Source organism: Aythya fuligula, chromosome 6 (genome assembly GCF_009819795.1).
Source record: "Aythya fuligula isolate bAytFul2 chromosome 6, bAytFul2.pri, whole genome shotgun sequence".
In the NCBI taxonomy this organism is placed as follows: Eukaryota; Metazoa; Chordata; class Aves; order Anseriformes; family Anatidae; genus Aythya; species Aythya fuligula.
In genome coordinates this window covers 19,528,138-19,548,695 of record NC_045564.1, presented here as the reverse complement: position 1 = coordinate 19,548,695, position 20,558 = coordinate 19,528,138, and the positions used below count along the sequence as shown (strand labels likewise).

General features: G+C 35.8%; 1 protein-coding gene across 1 annotated transcript in view; it reads right to left on the bottom strand.

Annotated features, from left to right (window-relative positions):
* Nucleotides 1-20,558, bottom strand: part of LRP2 (LDL receptor related protein 2) — a 116,525-nt gene that overhangs the window by 4,800 nt on the left and 91,167 nt on the right. The window contains exons 60-76 of the mRNA XM_032190022.1: nt 20,195-20,311; nt 19,829-19,945; nt 18,623-18,760; nt 18,047-18,169; nt 16,966-17,094; nt 14,913-15,044; nt 13,793-13,924; nt 11,720-11,863; nt 10,897-11,062; nt 8,789-8,917; nt 7,774-7,994; nt 7,161-7,340; nt 6,327-6,446; nt 5,096-5,186; nt 4,440-4,507; nt 4,162-4,282; nt 1,922-2,051 (exon numbers count right to left, since the gene is read on the bottom strand). Coding sequence (XP_032045913.1) covers nt 1,922-2,051; nt 4,162-4,282; nt 4,440-4,507; nt 5,096-5,186; nt 6,327-6,446; nt 7,161-7,340; nt 7,774-7,994; nt 8,789-8,917; nt 10,897-11,062; nt 11,720-11,863; nt 13,793-13,924; nt 14,913-15,044; nt 16,966-17,094; nt 18,047-18,169; nt 18,623-18,760; nt 19,829-19,945; nt 20,195-20,311 — 2,258 coding nt within the window. The remainder of the gene's footprint in view (nt 1-1,921; nt 2,052-4,161; nt 4,283-4,439; nt 4,508-5,095; nt 5,187-6,326; nt 6,447-7,160; nt 7,341-7,773; nt 7,995-8,788; nt 8,918-10,896; nt 11,063-11,719; nt 11,864-13,792; nt 13,925-14,912; nt 15,045-16,965; nt 17,095-18,046; nt 18,170-18,622; nt 18,761-19,828; nt 19,946-20,194; nt 20,312-20,558) is intronic.

Genomic DNA, 20,558 nt, shown 5'->3' with positions numbered 1-20,558 from the left:
AGTTGAATAGCTGACTCAAAGTATTTTATGATGAGGAAAGATGACTCCCAAAAATCACACCTTCAACACAGAGAAAATATCAAACAAAGCATAATTCCAAAATAATCATTTAATTTTAGAGGCTTCAAACTGACACACAAATTAACAAGCATTATCTGAAGTATATGAGAATTGGATTAATTCATTTTGTCCCAGCAGAGAGATTGCTATATTTTTTGAGACAAAGGAGAAATGCATCCCCTGAGTTAGAACACAAGAGTTATGTCAGAAATAAAATGTTTTACTTTTTTTTTTTAATCAAATCTCTTATAAATTAATATTTTGCCATGTATAAACATTGTGTGGATAGCAAGTACTTCACACATACAGTGTCAAACATAGAGCTCAGCTACAGTGCTCGCAGCAGGTGGGCAAATGTGCTGACATGAGTATTTTGTAAGAAAACAGTTAGTGCCACATAGGCGTAGCCACCCAGGGCTAGCCAGCCAAGCATTATCAGGTAGAATGGTAATGCAAACAAGTACAAAATCCTACCCAGGCTCCCTTATCCTACCCCTTGTCACAGACCAATCACAGGAATAGTGGGGACTAATGCAGGAATAGTACATCAGCAAGTTCTTTAAACCTGCCTCACTTCTACAAACGACTGCCTCACTTGTACTACCTAACCATACCTCTTTACCATGCAGTTACCCTCCTGTTTGTTCCCTCAAATTAGCCTACCTTGGCTAAGAACAGCAACACTGAAAAATATCCCCCCAACATCCACTTATGCATATGTAATATTAGAATTTTAGGAGGAACATCCCACAGTTCTTTGCTGCTATAAACCAAACCCTGTGAATTCTTTCCCAGAGATGTACACAACGTTTTGGTTTTAATCTGAATGTATAGGGTGAAATAACGACATTTAAGTAGAAATGACTGGCATACAAATCTGAATGTTAATAGGAATGTAAAAAAATGCATCAGTTGGACTTCAGGATATGTTAATATTAGGCCAGAAAAATGGAAAGTTCCATAAAGTTCCTCCATGCATGAAAAAGACCTCAGGTAGTAATTCAAGCCAAATGTTCATGTGGTTGTTTCATTACAACAGCTGCTTAGTTTTAACAATTAATGTGCTTCTTTATTTAGAGAAAGGTCATGTGCACGTATTATGAGCTTGTCTTTGCTCATTTTATTTCATGATAATTTACTGTCAGTTAAGTTTGATATTTATCTTTAAAAGTTGAGGGATTTTCCAGTGAATATTTTGCAAGCAAGCACTTTTTATTCAAACATACTTGAGATTTGATTTGTAGAAGTAAAAATCTTTTAAGCATTGTACTTACTGTGGCAAAATGGGGAATAGTTTTTCCCACAGAAAAACTATACAGCATAGGAAACACAAAGACATGCTATTTCTCAGATGTGTATAACAAAACATGGATGAAATAGAGTTCCACTTGATGATGTCCCCCAAATTATTAAACCTGATTTGCTTAAACTTGCTAAAATAAGAAACTGCCCAAGTTGGTAATTTACTGTTTACTGCACATTTCAATCTGTTCTGCAAAACACAAAGATCCTCAAGAAATTCCTTGTTGCACTATTTTTAATTGCCTAATTGATGCCCTGTATATTCACACAATATGCTGAAATAGTAAAGCAAGCAATACATTTAATTTATACCATATACATCTTGAGAAAAGGTAGTCACATTATCTTTTTAAGAACAGTCTGCATTTGTCCCTGCTTTCAATGTACAAAACCTATTTCAGGAAATTATCTATTAATGTTCACTTCTTTTTCTAGAACACATTTATCATCTCACTATGTTTTTTACATAAAAGATTTGCCTCTATCAGCAGAAAATGACATTAGAAGAACATTACTGGAAAAAAAAAAAAAAAAAAGTTATTTCCAAATTAAACCTTACCATCTGCATTGCTCTGTCTATAGCAGATTCTCCTCCAAAACCAGAGACTCCTATGTCCATGCTCACATCTGCTCCAGATCGGAAAGTTACCCCATTGCCATTTTCAGTAGATTTTACAAGACTACTTAAACTGTAAAAATAAAAAATTTAAAAAAAAAAAAAAAAAAAGAACATATTATACGGAAAGGAAGCTTGTAAAGACAGTTTCTTATAGTTGTCTTTCTAAACCATAGATGTCACTTGAAATTATTGCTGGCTATAAGCAAGCTAACAAGGGCACCAGCGGTTATATTCCAGCATTAGTTCAGCAGTTTCTTCTCACCTATTTTCCCATTCAGAACGATCACAAATATCTTTTTATGTGCCCATGCAGACATCAAATAGGCTCAAGAAATTACAGTTCCCCAAAATTTAACTACATTTTGACTACTCTTACTTCAATGTTATTTACAGGCAAATGTATGAATTCACTCAGAAGTTCAAATTCACTGAAACTGATAAAAAATGAAGCTGCAATGGCTTGTACAAATGCGTGGATATAATTCCAACAACACGTATACTAAAGATGCTTATGCATGCAAATCACGAAGATACCTAAATGACACTGTTTTCATATACGCAAATGTTCAATCTGCATAGAGATTTACAGTGACCACAAGTACACATTAGGTTTGCATGAGAAATGCAAACATGAGAACAGGAACACTGTCAGTTTCAAAATAATAGGAGCAGCCAAAGGTAGTGGTGCATACCTAAACAGCAGAGCTTCTACCAGAACTCTGAGCATGGAACTTCCCAAAACCATGCAGCCAACAAACTGCAGAGTTAACCTTTGAATTCCTTTTGCCCAATTTGCCATAAATTGAAGGAAGACAGCACTATTGAAATACTGTTTCCATTTGTGTGTCCTCACTGGAGGTGGCTTGTGCTAAAACTCTTGTCTACAGCTGGTGCTGTGTGTGTACACTTTACCAGATGGTCCCCCTAGGCACCAGCTGATTCAATTTTTAAAAACTTCAGTCTAGGATTCTCATATATAGAGAAGTCCCATGTTAAGGATAACAGCTAAGCCTGAGATAACTCTGCAGTAAATGGATGAGTTAACAGATTGAAGAGGGACTTAACAAGGGCAGCACTACAGCATATTTATGGGAGAAACAAAAATTGTGAATCAAGCCTCACAGACAAAAAAACTGAACTCTCTATTTCACATAGCCTCCCTTATATGACAAGTACAGTTGAACAGTAAATTTTGAGCCAGTGCATTACAATTTCTACTTGTTCACTGTCTGATGATGCAGAAAATTTCCTTTTTGCAAAGTAGAAAGCAGGGAATTTCAGTGAGAAGCTTAAAAATCTCCTATGAACTCTTTGTTCTGTAGGGTTGATTTGCATGAAAATTTTGCCCCAATTTTACCACATCAATTCATAAATTTAATTTATTCAGCGTAGTCATTGAGTGAGGAAGCAGTTATAACTACAGCCATATGACTGATTACAATAATTTAATCACATTGATTTAAGAGTTACTGCTGTGAAATCAGTGCAAAGACTTTGAAGATGTAGCTTTATGGCTTTAAAAACACATAACTGGCTTGAAGATAAATAAAACTTTGGATGCATCACATTGTGACATCTTTTTCCAAACAAATTATTTGAAACCATTACAAGTCATATTACTTCATCTTCCTTTGATTTAAAACATCAAATATTTTTAAATTATATTTCACAAAGCTGGTTTTCACTGTATACGATGACTATTAGGAGTGCAGGCACCTACAAAAAGCCCACATTTCTCAGACACAGAAACAAAGGTTTGCTACAATTGCTCCATGTATTTTTAAACAGACTAATACAGCACTGCAGAAGAGCTCAGCCCCCAATGTTAAAAAGATCTCTTTGCCAGACCTGTCTTTCTTACACAATTTTGAAACAAGTTAAAACATATGTAACTATAGTCTTTTGTATCCTTCTGAACTGAAGGTCCAGTTCCAGATGAGGTAAACAATTTTCTCTAGTTCTGATTATTTTAAAACTAATTTGGAACGTGGAAGAGTTTGACAACAGTCGCTATGTTACTGCTTGGAATCAAAAATCCAATCAAATTGCTGCAACACTGCACCTCCATTTTCTGACAGAATTGCCACAAGACAAACAATGTGAATTTTTTCTAGAAATATTTAGGCACAAACATATTTTCAGTGTTCAGCCATTCCAGCTATGTAGCCTTTGAAACATACCTTGGTAGTTTGGGAAGCGCTGGTAAAACAGAGCCTGTTCGTCTGTAGTTAAAAAAGCCTCCAACCGCTAACACTCCAATTATAATGATTAGTATGACTGTCAACAGCACTGCTACTGCTGCTATCAAAGACAGAAGAATAAGCAACATTCAAGCAAACATAGTTGACTGTAAAAAGTATCCCAGAGAATTAAAAGCTTGGCCTTCCAAAGGCATCATAGTGAGTTATTACACATCCTTAACTCAAAATATCAAGGGTAATATATACTTGAAGCTTACTTGTTCCAGGAGGCACTCCCTTTGACAATCCTATTTCACAATAATTCCCAGTGTAGCCATAAGAACACCTGTGAATACAAGTAGAACAGCTGAATGACTGACTTTTAAGTCTAGGATCTTAGTGTTATTATTATATTCTGTAATATTTATCCACATGCCATAAATTTTAACTCTGTGCTTAGTAATGATATGTTTCACTGACTGTAAAGATAATGTCTATTATCTGTTTAGAATTAAAAATGGAAATAAGTGCCCAGTCAGAAAAAGCTAGTCACTGAAGGCAAAAGATTTTATTTCAGTGGCGCATTGATGGCACCTAGTGGCTGTTCCAAGACACATTTACTGAGTATTACTCTTCATACAGGTTTGCCCTGTTGTTTTTTTTTTTCCCAAACAGATGCATTGATTATTTATTTTATTTATTTATTTATTTATTTATTTGCATTTTTTGCATTACATTTTCCCAACAGATGCATCACTTATTTGCTGATATTTTTATGCTTGTATGTGTTTTTCTGTTGTTATTACCAACATACTGTTGCCTAAGTACAGCATCTTCTGAAGCATTTCCAACACATTTCAAAGCCTTGAATTGTTCTGTGTGACTAAATCAGTACAATCTGATGCAGAACTACCCTAACAACATACTGACTTACTTGCATTTCGGAAGACCACTTTCATCTATATAGCATGTTCCTCCGTACATGCACCTGCATGCTGGTGGCATTGTGGGAGGGGATTCAATAGCTGCAAAAATTGAAAGCCACGCATAGGTTATCAGGACATCTTCAGCCAAATAAATTATATTACAGAAAATTTTATTTATTTCCACAGACCTTATGTATACAAACTTACAGACTACCTTCATTATTAACTTTGCTTTTTTATGCACATACTTATTTTTATTTTTCTGCCAAATCAACTTATTTTAATTGAAGTAAAACCCCTTCTCAGAAAATAATGGCTTATTCAGTAAAAATAGGCAGAAGTAACTCAGAAGTTGCACGTGCCATCGCTCTATTTTGCTTGTGCAATGGAGCCCACCACCCCCCTTAAAAACTGTCTATTCAGAAAGCAGCAACATTTCACCTCCTTCACCCAAACTCTTTGATCCAAGCAGCTGGAAGAGTTATACAGAGAGGACTAAGAAGTGGTGATGCATTTATTTATGCAGAAAAACGGTGGATGGAAGTGAGTTCACAGCAATAAACAGCAAATAGGAAATTCCATCAACAGTGTTAATGATCCTTATTTAAAAGTGTATTGTACACTTCCATTATTATTACATCACTTTACTAGCTCCTCCCTCTGCAGCTCACACCTTATGGCAATAGGAGACAGCATCATCATTTATTAAGAAAATGCAAGTCAGAGGTAAGGAGGTTAAGTCTGTGTTAAAAATAAAAAAAAATAAAAAAAAATAAAAAAAAGAAATTTTATCTTTTAATACAAAAAGAATTCAGAGAAGATTAGCCATATAAAAGATGTCTGACATAATGCTGTAAAATTTAATTTATTAGATAAATGTTGCAAGGACATATTGTATACCATCCACATCATTGTAATCTGGGAGTGCTAAAGAAATAGAAATCTTGCAGTGGTGTACTTTTTTCTCAGGAAAGGCTGAGCAATTCTATACACTTTGTGCTCATGGAAACTCTGTGAGGGCTCTGATGCAATGCAACAACCAAGCACTAACTTCTAGTGCTTAAAAGGTTGTCCAGTACGTGATAATTATATAATGAGAATAAAAGCCAGATGACCTGACTTAAATACACCTGCTGTATCAGCCAGATCATCCCTCCATATGTCTGATTCAGTAAAGTACTTGCATTCTGAAAGCAAAACTTCCTCTGTTTTCATTTCCAGTTTCACAAATTATTTTACCTGCATCACACTCTGTTCTGCTTCCTTCTACAAACCGAGTTCCTTGAGGACAAGCACAGGTGTATCCCATTGGTCTTAGCAAACAGAGATGGCTGCAGACATCTTTACAAGGATTAGGCACTGGGAGGGGAGAAAAAAAAAAAAAAAAGTGTGATAGAAGCAGCTGAAGAAGTAATTCAGAATATTCCTGAGATATGGCAGGGGATTCCATATCAAACACCAAAATTCCAAAGTCTAGATCAATTTTTTAAAACAAGTGATGCCCAAACACCACATTTCCATCAAAGCCTTTATCTGCCTTTTCCTACATTCTTCCTAAGTGAGAGACCATGGCTGTTGAAAGCCAGAAAAGCACCAGAAAGCAAAGAAACAGAACATCTCTAAGGAATGTGGAGCTTTCTGATTCTGAAAGCTAAAACATCTTTGAAGAGGGGGTGTATGCTGGATTATCCTCTGGACATCCCTCTTGTCATTACTGGAGGCATGTCATAGTTGAAATGTCCCCCTCATAAATAAAACCACTTTGCATATACCAGGATAAACTCATATTGTGACTGCCATCTCTATGACAGTTCCAAGATAGAGGGTAAGAAGGGAAAGAACTTGACTATGACCCGTTACTAAAAGACTCTGAAGAGCAGTGTGATATTCTATTGCTGATTTCATTTCGGGTATGTAGAAAACACCTGCCAGACACCCCCTCCCTTTTATTTCTTCTTAAATTTTCAGAAATACATATTATCACATTATTAGAATACTAAGCTCTTTGAAAACATTGGTACCAACTTCAATCTCTTAGCAATAAATGGCTCATCCAGGATGCTGATCACCTACCTGACTGATTGTATCTATGCTGGTGATAGATGCGCACTTGAGTAAGCCACGGATTTACCGTCAACACTTTCACTTTTTCTCCACTTCCAAATTTATCTTTCTTCCAGACTTCTCCTCGTTCTTTAGCTATCCAATATAAATGGCCTTCAAAGACATCAAGGCTGTATGGACTTCCTACTTCTCAAAGGAACCAAACAATGGACTGTCAGCAAGCACATCTCTAGCAGGAGCAATACAACTGCTGTTCTTCTTCAGCTAAATATATCAGCTAATCTTTCATTTTATGACGTTTATAGCTGTAGATATGTATTATCACATGGCTGACCACTTAATGCTGCTGTACCTGCAGACAACTTAATAATATACATAAGAAAGCATGAATCCAATTTTCCACAAGGTTCCTAGATTAGTCATGTAAGGTACTCTCAGGGAATCTAATACCCAGGCATCATGAGCTCTGAACCTGGTGTGTTCTTTATCCCTGTATAAAGGAGGAGCAAACACTACCAAGACTTTGAAAAGCTCTTGAAAATCTAATTTCGCACATGAAAACCAAGTGCTTGTTAGCACATACTTTGGTTACTACTACATGGATTCCACAGTAAATTCTTACCTCCATGTAATACTACGGTTCTGTCTGTCCCATCAGGTCTCATGGATTCAATAATATTTTCTTTAGAATCACTCCAATAGATCCTATCGTTGTTCAAATAATCAATAGAAAGACCTGTTGGCCAGCCAAGGTCTTCAGAGATCAAAGTTTGTCTTTGCTGTCCGTCCATCCAGGCACGTTCTATTTTTGGCTGTCTTCCCCAGTCAGTCCAATACATGAACCTGAAAGGACGCAACCACAATTTAGCGTAATTCAGAATTTGGTTGCCACAATCATCCACTGAAGATTCATGGAACAGGTTAGTTGTGGAACATAACATTGCTCAGCAGTTGATGTTTTGCAGGTGAGATTAGCAAAGTCATGCTGAGTTAACTGAATAAGCATGTTTCAAAGACAGAAGATAAATACCAAAGAAGAATGTTTGCAACTTGTGACCTTATGTGGAAAGAGAGTGGTTTCAGTGGCAATTTCTCATTCTCAGTGGAAGAAAAACAACTGACTACTCTGGGCATTCATGAGTCACGAAAAAGCTGCAGAGCCCAAGTGACTTCAAGAAACCGTGCTGCTTCACTGCAGCCATGAGATGCACATACAACAACATCCTGTGATCCATCATTTAATACAAGATGGAGCAAGCACAACTGTTGAATGTACCAGCACATTTACACTGTTTTCCACTGAAAGTGGGTATTTCTGTACTACTTGGAGCCAGTAAAGAGAGGTTGCCATCAATTTCCCTATTTCAGTTGTAACAGAGAAATTTGGTGGGCACACAGTCTTACAGAAAGGAGATTTTTATTTGGCCTACTTAGTGTCATCACCAATGCAAGCACCTATACAAAATATAAACCTAAAATATGTTCTCATGTATACAATTTTCCTGACATGAGTAAGAGGAAAACCCTGAATTTGATCAGGAAAGCACTCCCATACTCTCTCCTGTAAAGTTTACCATTGTGGGGTTTTGGTACTGAATGGCATTGAAAATAATTCTGAGAAGTCCTGTAGTACTTACCCACTTTTTGGATTGACGGCAATAGCTGCTGGTTGATCCAGTAGAGAAAAGATAAGCCATTTTCTGTACCGTCCATCTAATTTTGCCACCTCTATACGATTAGTCCCTGAATCAGTCCAGTAAAGATGTCTGAATTAAACAAAACAGAACATTCCAAAAGTAAATAGCTTATACATGGGAGAGGAATAAAAAAATCTTCAAAAAAAAGCTACATCAAAACCAAACAAAATTAATAAAATGAAACAGAATTGATTACATCTGAACTTTTTCAGTCTGGAACATCCAATTCCTAGATATAGGAGTTTAGGAGATATGATCCACAGGCTCTCTAGTTTTCTCCTCTGTGGAAGTTTCTGTAGCTGCCTCTGTTCCCTGTCAAATAACCATCACTGAAGCGATGCTGAGAACTTTCATTGTTACTTTTAAGCACCAGAGAAGGCTAATAAGCATCTTTACAGATTCAGTTTTCCAGGTAACAATCAAGTTCATTACAAATAAAAACTTATCTACCATGCAGTTTATGGGGCAACTTTGAAGCTATCCAATTTATACGTCCACAGCTTCTTTCTAGATTTTTGTCTTCTCACAGAGTTGTTAATGAATAGTTACCATGTAAGATGAAAATGCTTTTAGTCCTTACAGATAGGGCACTTGGTCCATTCTTCTTTGGACTTAGCTTATCTTTATCATCTTGCCTATATTTTTTTCAACTTACATAATACACGTAACTCACTCAGTAATATCTACTCACTAATCACACACTGCCTTCTGATGGAATAAGTTATCCCCTAGGTGTCTTGGGAATGTGAGATAATACTACAGTTTCTGTTTTGCAGATAGGCAGAAGAACTAAGTGCCTCAAAACACCTGTATCAGTTTTTATATCATGTGCAGACACTTAAAATTGATTTTAAAAAATAAATAAAACTATCAAAATTGCCCTGGAATCAGTATACCATTGTTTGCAGTACTGAAGATGCTAGCCTCACCATGGTGCTGGTGATATATGTCCTCAATTCTTTATGTTACAGATTTCAAATACATTTGATAGAATTTATTTATATTTGTGAATTGAAATTCAGACACTCCCTCCCACCCCCAGAGACATTCAGTTTTCAGATGTCCTGCAGTTCACAAAGCTAACAGCAAAATAACTTGAAGCTGGAGGTTAGCCCAGGCTTTATTACACAGATCTTAAATAAATAAATAAATAATGCTAGAAGACGTTACTTTCCACTTGTCATGAGTGGCAGAATTTTTCAGGCTAGCGAATAGCTTCAGCCTGCCAGACTGGCTTTATTCTGCTCTAGAAATCAGCATGACATACTTTATGAGCAACTCTCTAACTATTTTGTAGAACTCATCACCTAACATAGCATACATCACCTAACACAAGGAATCTCAGTGACAGAAACTGTGTATCAGGCCCTGAACTGGAAACAGAAGTCTTTTTCCAATCTTTGCCTACTCATATACTTGAAGCATTACAAAAAAAATCTTTTTTGCCATCATCACAATTCAGCATTAAGTGCCACCTAGCTACAATCCAGATCTTAGGCATCTTCCAGTCATACTCTAAGGATATAAAATATAAACATTACTAATTATAGTTGATAACTATGTAATACAGGGGAAGCAGATGCCTAAGCTCCTTCTTTTAGCTTTCAGTTTTCCAGAAAAGTCATGCTTTACAATGATCTGCACGCCATTCTTCCTCACCCTATTGATAACATCATCAGGAACATCGAGAATTTGTGAACCACATTCAGAAGACTGACTCTAGAATCCTTCTGACATGAAGGCCAGCATATTATCACCTAACTGACATACAACTGATCTGCCAGCTGTGGAGTAATGTATATTTCCTCAGAGAATAGATGGTGCGGTCAGCAACATGCCCTTGGCCTATTAACTGCTGTCTGGGCAAACAGAACTTACTACAGGCTTTTGAACTACCAATTTTTATTCATTTATTTATTCAGGTATTTTGAGACCAAATATGTTGAGACAGAGAGAATCCATAAGGAAAAAAATGGATTTTGCACTGCCTGATCAAACCCTTGACATATTCAGTCTACAACATTTTTCTAGCTTCTCAGTGCACTTACCTCCCAACCCAGTCAACAGCCAACCCATCAGGATTAACTATGTATCTGAGATTCAAATCAACTTCCTTTGTAGGATTGTTTCTACTGCTGTCAAATGTGGGCAGATAGGCACGTTTGATGGCTCCAAACTGAGAACCCTGCCCCAGAATGCTGAAGTACACAATACCTTAAAAAATAAATCAAGGATCATTTTTAATGTTTAGTCATTCCTCATATTTTGAAAATCCTAATCTTTCTGAGCCTTTTATGTCAAGAGACTAGTTCAATTTTTAAATTCATAAAAAACAGAATATTCTGCATTAATTACATTGTGTTACTGCACATATTTTAAAGCCATTTATCATAGTTAAGAAGCACATCTAAAAACATCTTGGCCTAGATCATCAAGAAATGTGTTACATTTTTCAAGAGAAGATGATTTTAGCTTTGAACCCTTTGCACAGGATTTTGAGTTTAGATCAGTTCTTTCAAGACTTGAATCAAGGTTTGGGGATTGGCAAAAACAGAAGAGAAGAAAGGGGTTTGTTCATAGCAATCCTCTACTATTGCATAATCCTAAAGAGCAACAATTCCACAGCTGAACTCATATCAAAACAAAAGGAAAAACAGAATAAAAACTAGCTACACCAAAGCAAAGTATTAAAATGAACCACACTGATGCTGAAGAATCAAGTAGAGAGGATGGGCACATTCAGCCAAGACACGGCCAGTTAATCTAGTTCGATTTTGATTTCCAACATAAATTAAATACCTATGCTACCGAAATGTGTCTTTTCAAACAAACAACTGTACGGCTGAGTACTCATGTTCTACATATACTCACTCAGGCCTATTCCTTCAGGGTCCCAGTCATAATCCAGAGCTTGGATGCGCTCCTGGTTATCGATATAGTCAGAGTACTGTTCTGATGAGATATTGTATCTTCGAATCCGCACATTATCTGGCAGCAGTAACAATGGAGGATTACCTAGGAAATGATAATGAACTTTACTTCCTTGTATTTTTAGGAAAAAAAAACAACAGATAAAAGTCATTTACATTTAAAACTAAACTCGTGTTTTCACAGGTTCTCACTGAGTAAGCGGCAGAAAGGACAGAGGGCCACCCCTAAAGCTTCAGAGCTTTAATGTATTTTTTTTTTTAGTTAAAAAATAAATAAATAAATTTGGAAAATTCATTAAAAACACTGGACGTGCTTACCAATGAAAACAGTATTGTCCTTTTCACCACAGACTTTGTGCAGCCATAATCACTAAGGCAAAAATCCTTAAAAATTCTTGAACATCACAGTGTTGGCATACTGACACGTCACGTTTCAAAAATGGAATGCAGCTACACACAGTGCAGCTCAGCTTAAGCACCTTACCAAATGGGGAATGATTTTGGTAACTACAAAAAAATTGCCAGTATCTTGATCCAAGAACTGTCTCATTTCTTCTACCCAATGTATCTATAGTCAGAAGAACGCTCTCCTACATGACCACAGGTTAATTTGAGGTTAGCCTCAGTACTCTAATAATTTGAGTTATACTCAAGTAGAGTACTATTCCCACTCAAGTGGGAGTAGTAGTCCCAGCTGGCTCACTGTTGGTGAGAACATGCAACTGTACAGCCCTTTTGTCAATGACAAAGTCCAGCTGGGAGTCATGGACATCTTCACAAAACCCGTAAGAAGTGAAAAGGTATTCACCTGGGCAAAGAATACCTCATTTACCAGTGCCTTTTCCAACTAATAAACCTCAGTCTATTAAGTGTTTATCTGAATACAGATCCTTTTCCCCCTAAGACATGCACAACTATGGAACAATAAGGGAAGTGACTCCATTCTCTAATAAGCACACAATTCACTGCAGAAATGGGCAGCTTTACCAATAAAGAAAAAGACCTGATATTCTCTGTGTCTTCTGAAAACACCTGATTATCAGGCCCACAGCAGACACAGGCAAAGAAAGCCCTCATTTGTAAGTGCTGTGAGCTTGTACTACAAAGAGTGATACGGTTCTGGGCATAGACAGAACTTCAGGCACAAGCAATTTCACAATGTTATGAGCTACAATCATGATATCTTATATCACAGAGCCATGAAAATATCTACATGTCTAGAATATCTAGGTGATTCCTGAATAAAACCTATGAAGAATAATTTCAAAGAACTAGATCTGAGACACCAGCACATAAAGAAGTTGCCAAGCAGAAACCCAGGTACCATATTGCTACCATGCATCTCTGAAAGCTGCTACAGTGTAAGTAATTTTGTAAATATGATGTTGTTTCAGTCTTTCATATAATACTACCGTGTTGTCAATTTTTTCTTCAGCTCTGTATTATTACTACTCAACTATAATTATCTTCTGAATCAACTATCTACCTATTCAATGGCTGTCACACACTGTAGTCACTGCACTGAGGTATGTCAAAAAAACTAATGATTGAAGTTAAATATGAGCCAAAGTCCTTCTGTTTGTGTGCATCAGTCCATGAATAAGGAATAAGCAACCTGTCATCAAAGTGCCTTTGATTTGTACCAGTTTAATGCAACTTTCTTCTGATTAATTCTTTTGTTGCAAAAACCTAAACTTCAGGAATAGGCAGCATTAATTTCCTTCTGCTGACATCCACAGGATAAGCAGACTTTTGTTTTAGAGAAAATTTCAGGTGAAAGAAAGGCGGTGATCCAAACCAAAATATTATTTTTAATATTTACAACTGGAAGCAGAGATAAGCATTTCTCTTCCTGATTATGGAATGAGTGGAAAACACACATAATATTATGCTACAGAATAAAGTTTGGTTTTCATTATCCCCTTCCATAAAAAGAGATGATTGTATTCATTAAGTTGCTGTACAACACTTGCTCGTTACAGGTAGTGATCAATCTTGCTGTCAGTTAACATACCATTAGCTGCACACTGCTTCCCTTGTTGATCACCCACAGATCTGAAGCCATCTGCACAGAAACATTCATAGCTTCCTTTGGAATTTTTACAGTCTTGGGTGCATGTTCCGAAGATCTCACATTCATTGATATCTACACATAAGCAGAGAAAAGATACCTAGAGTTTAAGCTCTCCTTCCACATCCTGGCCATCTTTACTCCATGAAGCATTAGCTTATCCCTTCCCCACATAAGCTAAAAGATCTGTGATAATAAATTATTTTTAAAATCAGCCTTAGTTTTCTAAAAGAACTTCTAATCACTTATTTAACATAAGTCTTAACTATAAATTGCTAACAACTGTATAGCTTATGTTCAACAGATTGCTTTTAAGAGACATATTTTTCATTGTGTATTTTTGTGTTAAATCACCAAGGAAAGACAAAAGATGAGGCATGACTACAATAAGATGCAAGAGCAACCCTTGTTGAAATGTTGAAACACAGATACCTAGTCCCTAAGAAACAATATCAGCCGGAAGGACAGGGAGGAATGCCCTTTGATTGTGTTTAATAAAGCCACACAAATTGTCCACAAGATCTGGGAGCAACAAACAGAAGTGATCTTGTCAAAATATACTGAAATGGTAACCACAACCACACTATACTGCATAATCACTACCAACAGCCTTTGAGTAAACTCCTCCATATTTTATCTGCATATAAGCAAGAAAAAGCATGGCACAATAAACCTCTACTAAAGTTTGTTTTTTTTTACTTTTCTGTTCTGAAACAGAACCAAATGAAAGTGTAACCTTCAGTAAGTTTTCTATTAATAAGGAAAAATAATAGCAAGTTTTCATCCTTCAAATTGCAAAGATACAACTACACCTATATACCAAAAAGCAAGAATGTATACCCACAGCTAACAAAAGCCTAAAAAAAATGAACTGTGGAGCCACCTCTTTACTGAATGACGCCTACATGTTAGAAAACATGATTCAGCAAAATGGTTTAAGAAGCATGTGGTAAATGTACAAACATCCTGTTATAATGTAGGAGTGAGTAGACATATTAGAATGATGAAGTGACAGGTCACTGAACACTGATCAGTGAGAAGATGTTTAGAAGAATGAAAATACCATCACAGGAGTTTCGGTTAATCTCACTGGCCTTGTACCCTGGTCTACAGGAACAGATAAAGCCTCCTTCATTCAAGTTGGTACAGTTATGTTCACAGATATTTTCAGCACAGGTTCGTTCTGTTCCAGTATCTGAAAAAGGTAGGAATTAGACAATTATAACCATTAAAAAAATGTGATAAGTGATAATTAAGTGATAAGGAGGTTGTAATTTTGATCATTATTGTCTATTTGAAAAGCATTTTCAATGGATAATGTTAGTTTTCCTTCTGTTTTTTTCCTAAGTGAAATCCAATTAATGTGAACATCCTTTCTCTAAGGCAAACTAAAACTGGGTGGTAAAGGTCAGTCAAAAGAACTTCCAACTAAGAGTAGTTTCACTATAGAAGTAGGTGAACAGGGTCAGAGTAACAGCCATAAACATCCAACTCATCTCCCTTAAGAGAATCTGCAGCAACTGCAGAAACTAAGACGCATGACTAACTCCTACCTTTGCCAAGCAACTTCTTTCTTACCCAGTCCTTTCTCATTACCTAAACAAAAAGTGTTCTCAACTGCTGCCATACATGCCACAGACCACATATTACTTATATCTGGAAATTAGAAAAGATGACAACATACTCATCCAGTACCTAATCAAAAGCCTAGTGAAGTCAATACAGGTCATTGCACCAAATACACTGCCCTTTAAAGAAATGCCTATAACAGAAAAGGTACGTGAGGTATTCTGTATCAAATAGAAAATTACACTCTTCTCAACACATAAAATTATATTGATTCTGACTTACTCTACATATATACAAAGTCCTTCAAAATTCAGATTGTATCTAAGTAGGAAAGAAATAAAGAAATAACATATGGTTTATTGACAGCATGAGAAAAGATAGAAATGTATGACAAAAGCATTACATATTAAGGTCATTATCTCCTTTATAACATATACATCCCAGTCCTAATTAATTTTAAACACCTCAATTTCATATATATGTAGAAGCATAAATTCATTGTGTAGATACATACACACACACAGAGCTTTTCTCTCAACATCTCAGGTTTTTGATATTGGTAAGACTGGGAACGTTATCATCTGACCTACATTTATATCTATTCACAAACAGTAGAATGCTGACTGCTAGGCATCTGATTTGCATCGTTTCAGATCCTTCTTATATTTTCATCAAGTTATTGCATTAGGTTATATTACCTAAAGACCATCAGGGATAGTAAGTGATACAGCTACTTAAGAAGGGACTGCACTATAGGATCACAAGTTATTTGTGCTTTGCAAGCATGCTGGATTGTAATTCACTAGTGTATTATTTGGCACACTTTCACCTGAAGCCATTGAAGCGAACTAAAATTGCAAGTATATGGTCATATTACTACTCTATAACTCTCTTTATATGAATGTATAGAGAGTTGGGTTTTTATTTTTTTCAGATTTCATCAGAATAGTCTCTTGCCTCAAAGTTCAAGTCAAAGTTTTTGCATTTAAATGGCTGTTAGTAGATTCATGAGGCATAATTAATAAAAGTTGTGCATGCACAGAGGAACTCAGAGGACCCTCAGCTTGAGTAATGGCTGTCCCTATAGACTTCTGTGTTCTGTCTGTAAAGAGGACAATAGAAGCATCTCAATATATTTTTGATTTCAACAGGGCTGGAACAACTTCTGTGGGTTCAGGATCTGCCCATGAATACTTCTGTAGGTTGGCCTATGGCAATTCCAATTTAACTATTTGGTTGTTCTTGCCTCCATAATGCAACACTTCTCAGAACAAGATTAAAAACAAGATCAAACCTTTTTTTTGTGATGCATAAATGCTATGAGCCTAAAAAAGACAGTTCAGAGCACTTAATTTCTTAGGGCTTTTCACCCAAAGAAAGGAAAAAAATTACATTGTCATGGCTAACCAGATAATCCCAGCATGGGGTAATTAAAAACTAATATGTCTGACTATGCTATCCACGCAGAAACATGTATTGTTATCGCTCTCAGAAATGTTTATTTCAATAGCATTATCATTTTTTATTCAATTAATGTTGTTACTTACTGCAGCCCATTTCATCAAAATGGTCTCCACAGTCGTCATAATTGTCACAGACATAATGTAGAGGAATACAATTTCCATTACTGCACTTGAATTCTTCAGTTGTACAAGGTCTTGGGGTCGGTTCTCTACCTACAGTTGAGAAGAGAAACATTCCTCTATCACAACTTCAGTTACACAGTACCAACAGACAACACTATTACATATTGCTAATGGGGAAGCTGATGCAATGTGGTAAAATAATGACTAGAGTGACATTGGAAGTGTATCATAAAGCTAAGCAACGCCTCCTGACTTCTAGTCACACCCCAGTGAAGTGAAGAAGCCCTTCCACCTCCATGAAATGAAAGTTAGAAACTTCCTGTTAATAGTAGATTGAACTTTTTTTTTTTTTTTATAATAGTGCAAAGTAATTAATACCCTTTAACTCTATACTATACACACCTGCTGCAGACTTCAAGAGATTGAGTTATAAGTAAAATACTAATTTAAGAAAATTTTGCAATAAAACCAGCAAATACACTACCTTTTTTTGGTTGCTTAATAAGTAATCAAAAATATGATAAAACTATATAATATTAAAATCAACACAGTCAGTAAGAACTACCTCAGATATCTACGGGCAAAATCCTATTGAATATTAACAGAGCTTCTGCAGGATTTGTCCCTTGACTCTTACTATGTACATAACAGTGCCATGAATTCAGAAGTACCCATTTATCTATTTTTTTTTAAACATCCAATATCCATCCAATCCTTATTTATGATACAGCCAAACAATTTTTTCTTTCTTATTTCGGACATCATAGTAAGTAGACACAATTTAGCTGTTAGTGTTCATAATAAAACACAATTCAATTTTGAAAACCATACATTTTTCACACGAATCATTGCTTATTTTTGCTACTTACATGGAGACCTGTGAACACATAGCACCAATAATTAAAGTTTAAATTATTTTATATTGAACTTTAGTTTTCATATACTTTTGTTTGATTTTGACATTTCTGAAGGCCTTCAGTATTATTAGACACGTCACAATTACCGAATCTCCTATTTGCTGCTAAATTTTGTGTATACATACAGTGTTCTTCTTTTTCATCACTTCCATCTCCACAGTCATCTTCCTGGTTGCACAGCTCATGACTATATACACAGCGATTGTTTTCACATCGGAAACGGAACGGAGATTCACAAACAATATCCACTGAAACCACAGAGATCAAGTCAATCACACTGATACTTCATGCCATTGAGTCATGAGTTATCCAGATCAGTTTTATCTTGTAACAAAGATGTTCCGACACTACAGACAGCTTTAAAGGCTCACCTTTGAGAATATAAATTATCTGAATTATATCTTTAAATGCAACTGATGCTCTTATTTTAAACATTCCACTTGAAAACATAAAGTATTGTCCTTAGCTCTTTGATATAGCTCTCCCACATATATTAACATCTGCAATGAGAAACATACTATAGGAGGATGAAGTGAACTTGCATATGAAGCAAAGTTCTCAGCACCCATCCTGAAAGTAGTCGGTGAGAATCTCTACTGAAATGAAAATATTTAAATTTTATTTTCTATTTCTTCTCTTTATTATAATTATACATTATATTATGCTTTTTTTTTCATTTTAATACAAATTTTCTCTCTTACAGCAAAGGTGAAGTTCTTCGTCAGAGTCATCTCCACAGTCATTGTCACCATCACATTTCCAGTATGGCTGGATACAGACATGGTTTTTACATTCGAACAACATGGGTGGACAGTATGTACCATTAGGATATCGTGTTGCTGAAAAAAAAAATATTAAATGAAAATTTTGTTTTGTTTTTTCCCTGTTTTCCCTGAAAAAGACTCAGGTTGGTTCTATATATATATATATATAATTTTTTTTAAATACTCTTCTCTCCATAGTAAGAGATGCAGTATGCATCTGCAAAGATCTACAGCAACAACAGCCTGCAAGGACTAAGTACTTATTGGAAGCCAAAACTTAATAATTCAGGTTCAGGTGAATACTGAAACATAAATTTCATTCCCAGAAGCTTCTGAAAATAAACTGTCACAAATTTAGCAAACGTTGCTTGAAGCTGTTACCACTAGATAAGTAAAAAAGGTAAATAATGTCACTGGCACCAAACCTGAATGACCCAAGTACCTATAAAGTACCTAGATATAGGTTTAAAAAAAAATCTGTTACATCTGTGAAAAACTGAACTAGATCAAAGAAAAAACACATGACTGTCCTAATCCACATAAGTAAAACTTATCTTTGCCCTTTCAGTGGCTTCTCATACACATTTTCCTCCCCTTAAGAAAAGCCAAATATTGTGTGAACACAATTTTGAGAGATTAACTATCACAATGCAAATTCCAGGACATTTCTTCACAGTAGGTCAATACATAAAAGGAAGATGAAAACAGAAAAGTATTTAATTTCATTTGCTTCACTGCTACTTTACTAAACTCTATACACTCTTTTGAGTATTATAAAAACCCATTCCATTACAGAACCTTTTTAGAATACAGTATGACTGGAAGCTGTGGATCTTGCAACATGAGTGGGAATAGTCAAAAATTTTGATTCAATCATACATCTGTCTTTTGCTGGACTGTGTAAACATATTAATTTCCTAGTATTATGATTGTGTTTACAATTAATGTAAGAGAAGGCAACCCATTCATATATTAAAAAACCGATTCAAAACATTACACTCCTCAATTTTTACTGACATCACTGAGTGTTGCAAAATTCAGTACCTCTATGGAGTCATCGCAATCTCACTTAAAGAGACAGAAAAGTGCAAGTCTTTCTGGAAGTGAGCTCAATGAACACCAATTGCAAAGCTTGAAACTCACGACAAGTTGTTTCATCAGAGAAATCAAGGCAGTCTGCATTTCCATCACATCTGAAGCGCTCTGCAACACAGTGTCCACTATTACACTGGAAATAACCAGGGTGGCAGGTTCTTAGCTCTGAAAAGATTCAGAAATAACTGTTGAAATGTCTCCTCATTCAAATCCATACAGTGTTTATTTTTTGAGATCATCCGATGGAAAACGGCAACATCCCAGATGATTAAAATATTATCTGCTACTTTTGGTGACCCAGTCAATATTACTCCATTAAAGATGCTTCCCATAAAAGATCATTTTGCAGAAAAAGTTATTGCTTTAGAAACAAAAGTCTGAACATGTAAAAGGTCACATCCAGACAATACACACCACAGTCACGTTCATCTGAATTGTCTTCACAGTCATCATCATGATCACAGACCCAGCGGGAAGGAATGCAGTGCAAATTGTCACAACGGTATTCACTTTCTGTACATTCACGAGGACCTTAATTTAAAATGAAAGTGCAAATGTGTAAAGTTTCCCATCTGTAGATTTAAACATCCACACCTGTCTCATTAAACCAGACAGAAGCTGATAATGTTATATAATCATTAAAACTGAATATTTTAAAAGCCTGTCCCCATATACTCTTGGCATTTTGTTCAACAATCTATGTCTCTTCTTGACAAGGAAAAAGTATTTGTTTTACCACAGAAGTAATTTTTATTCCAGTTCGGGGAAAATCCAGGTT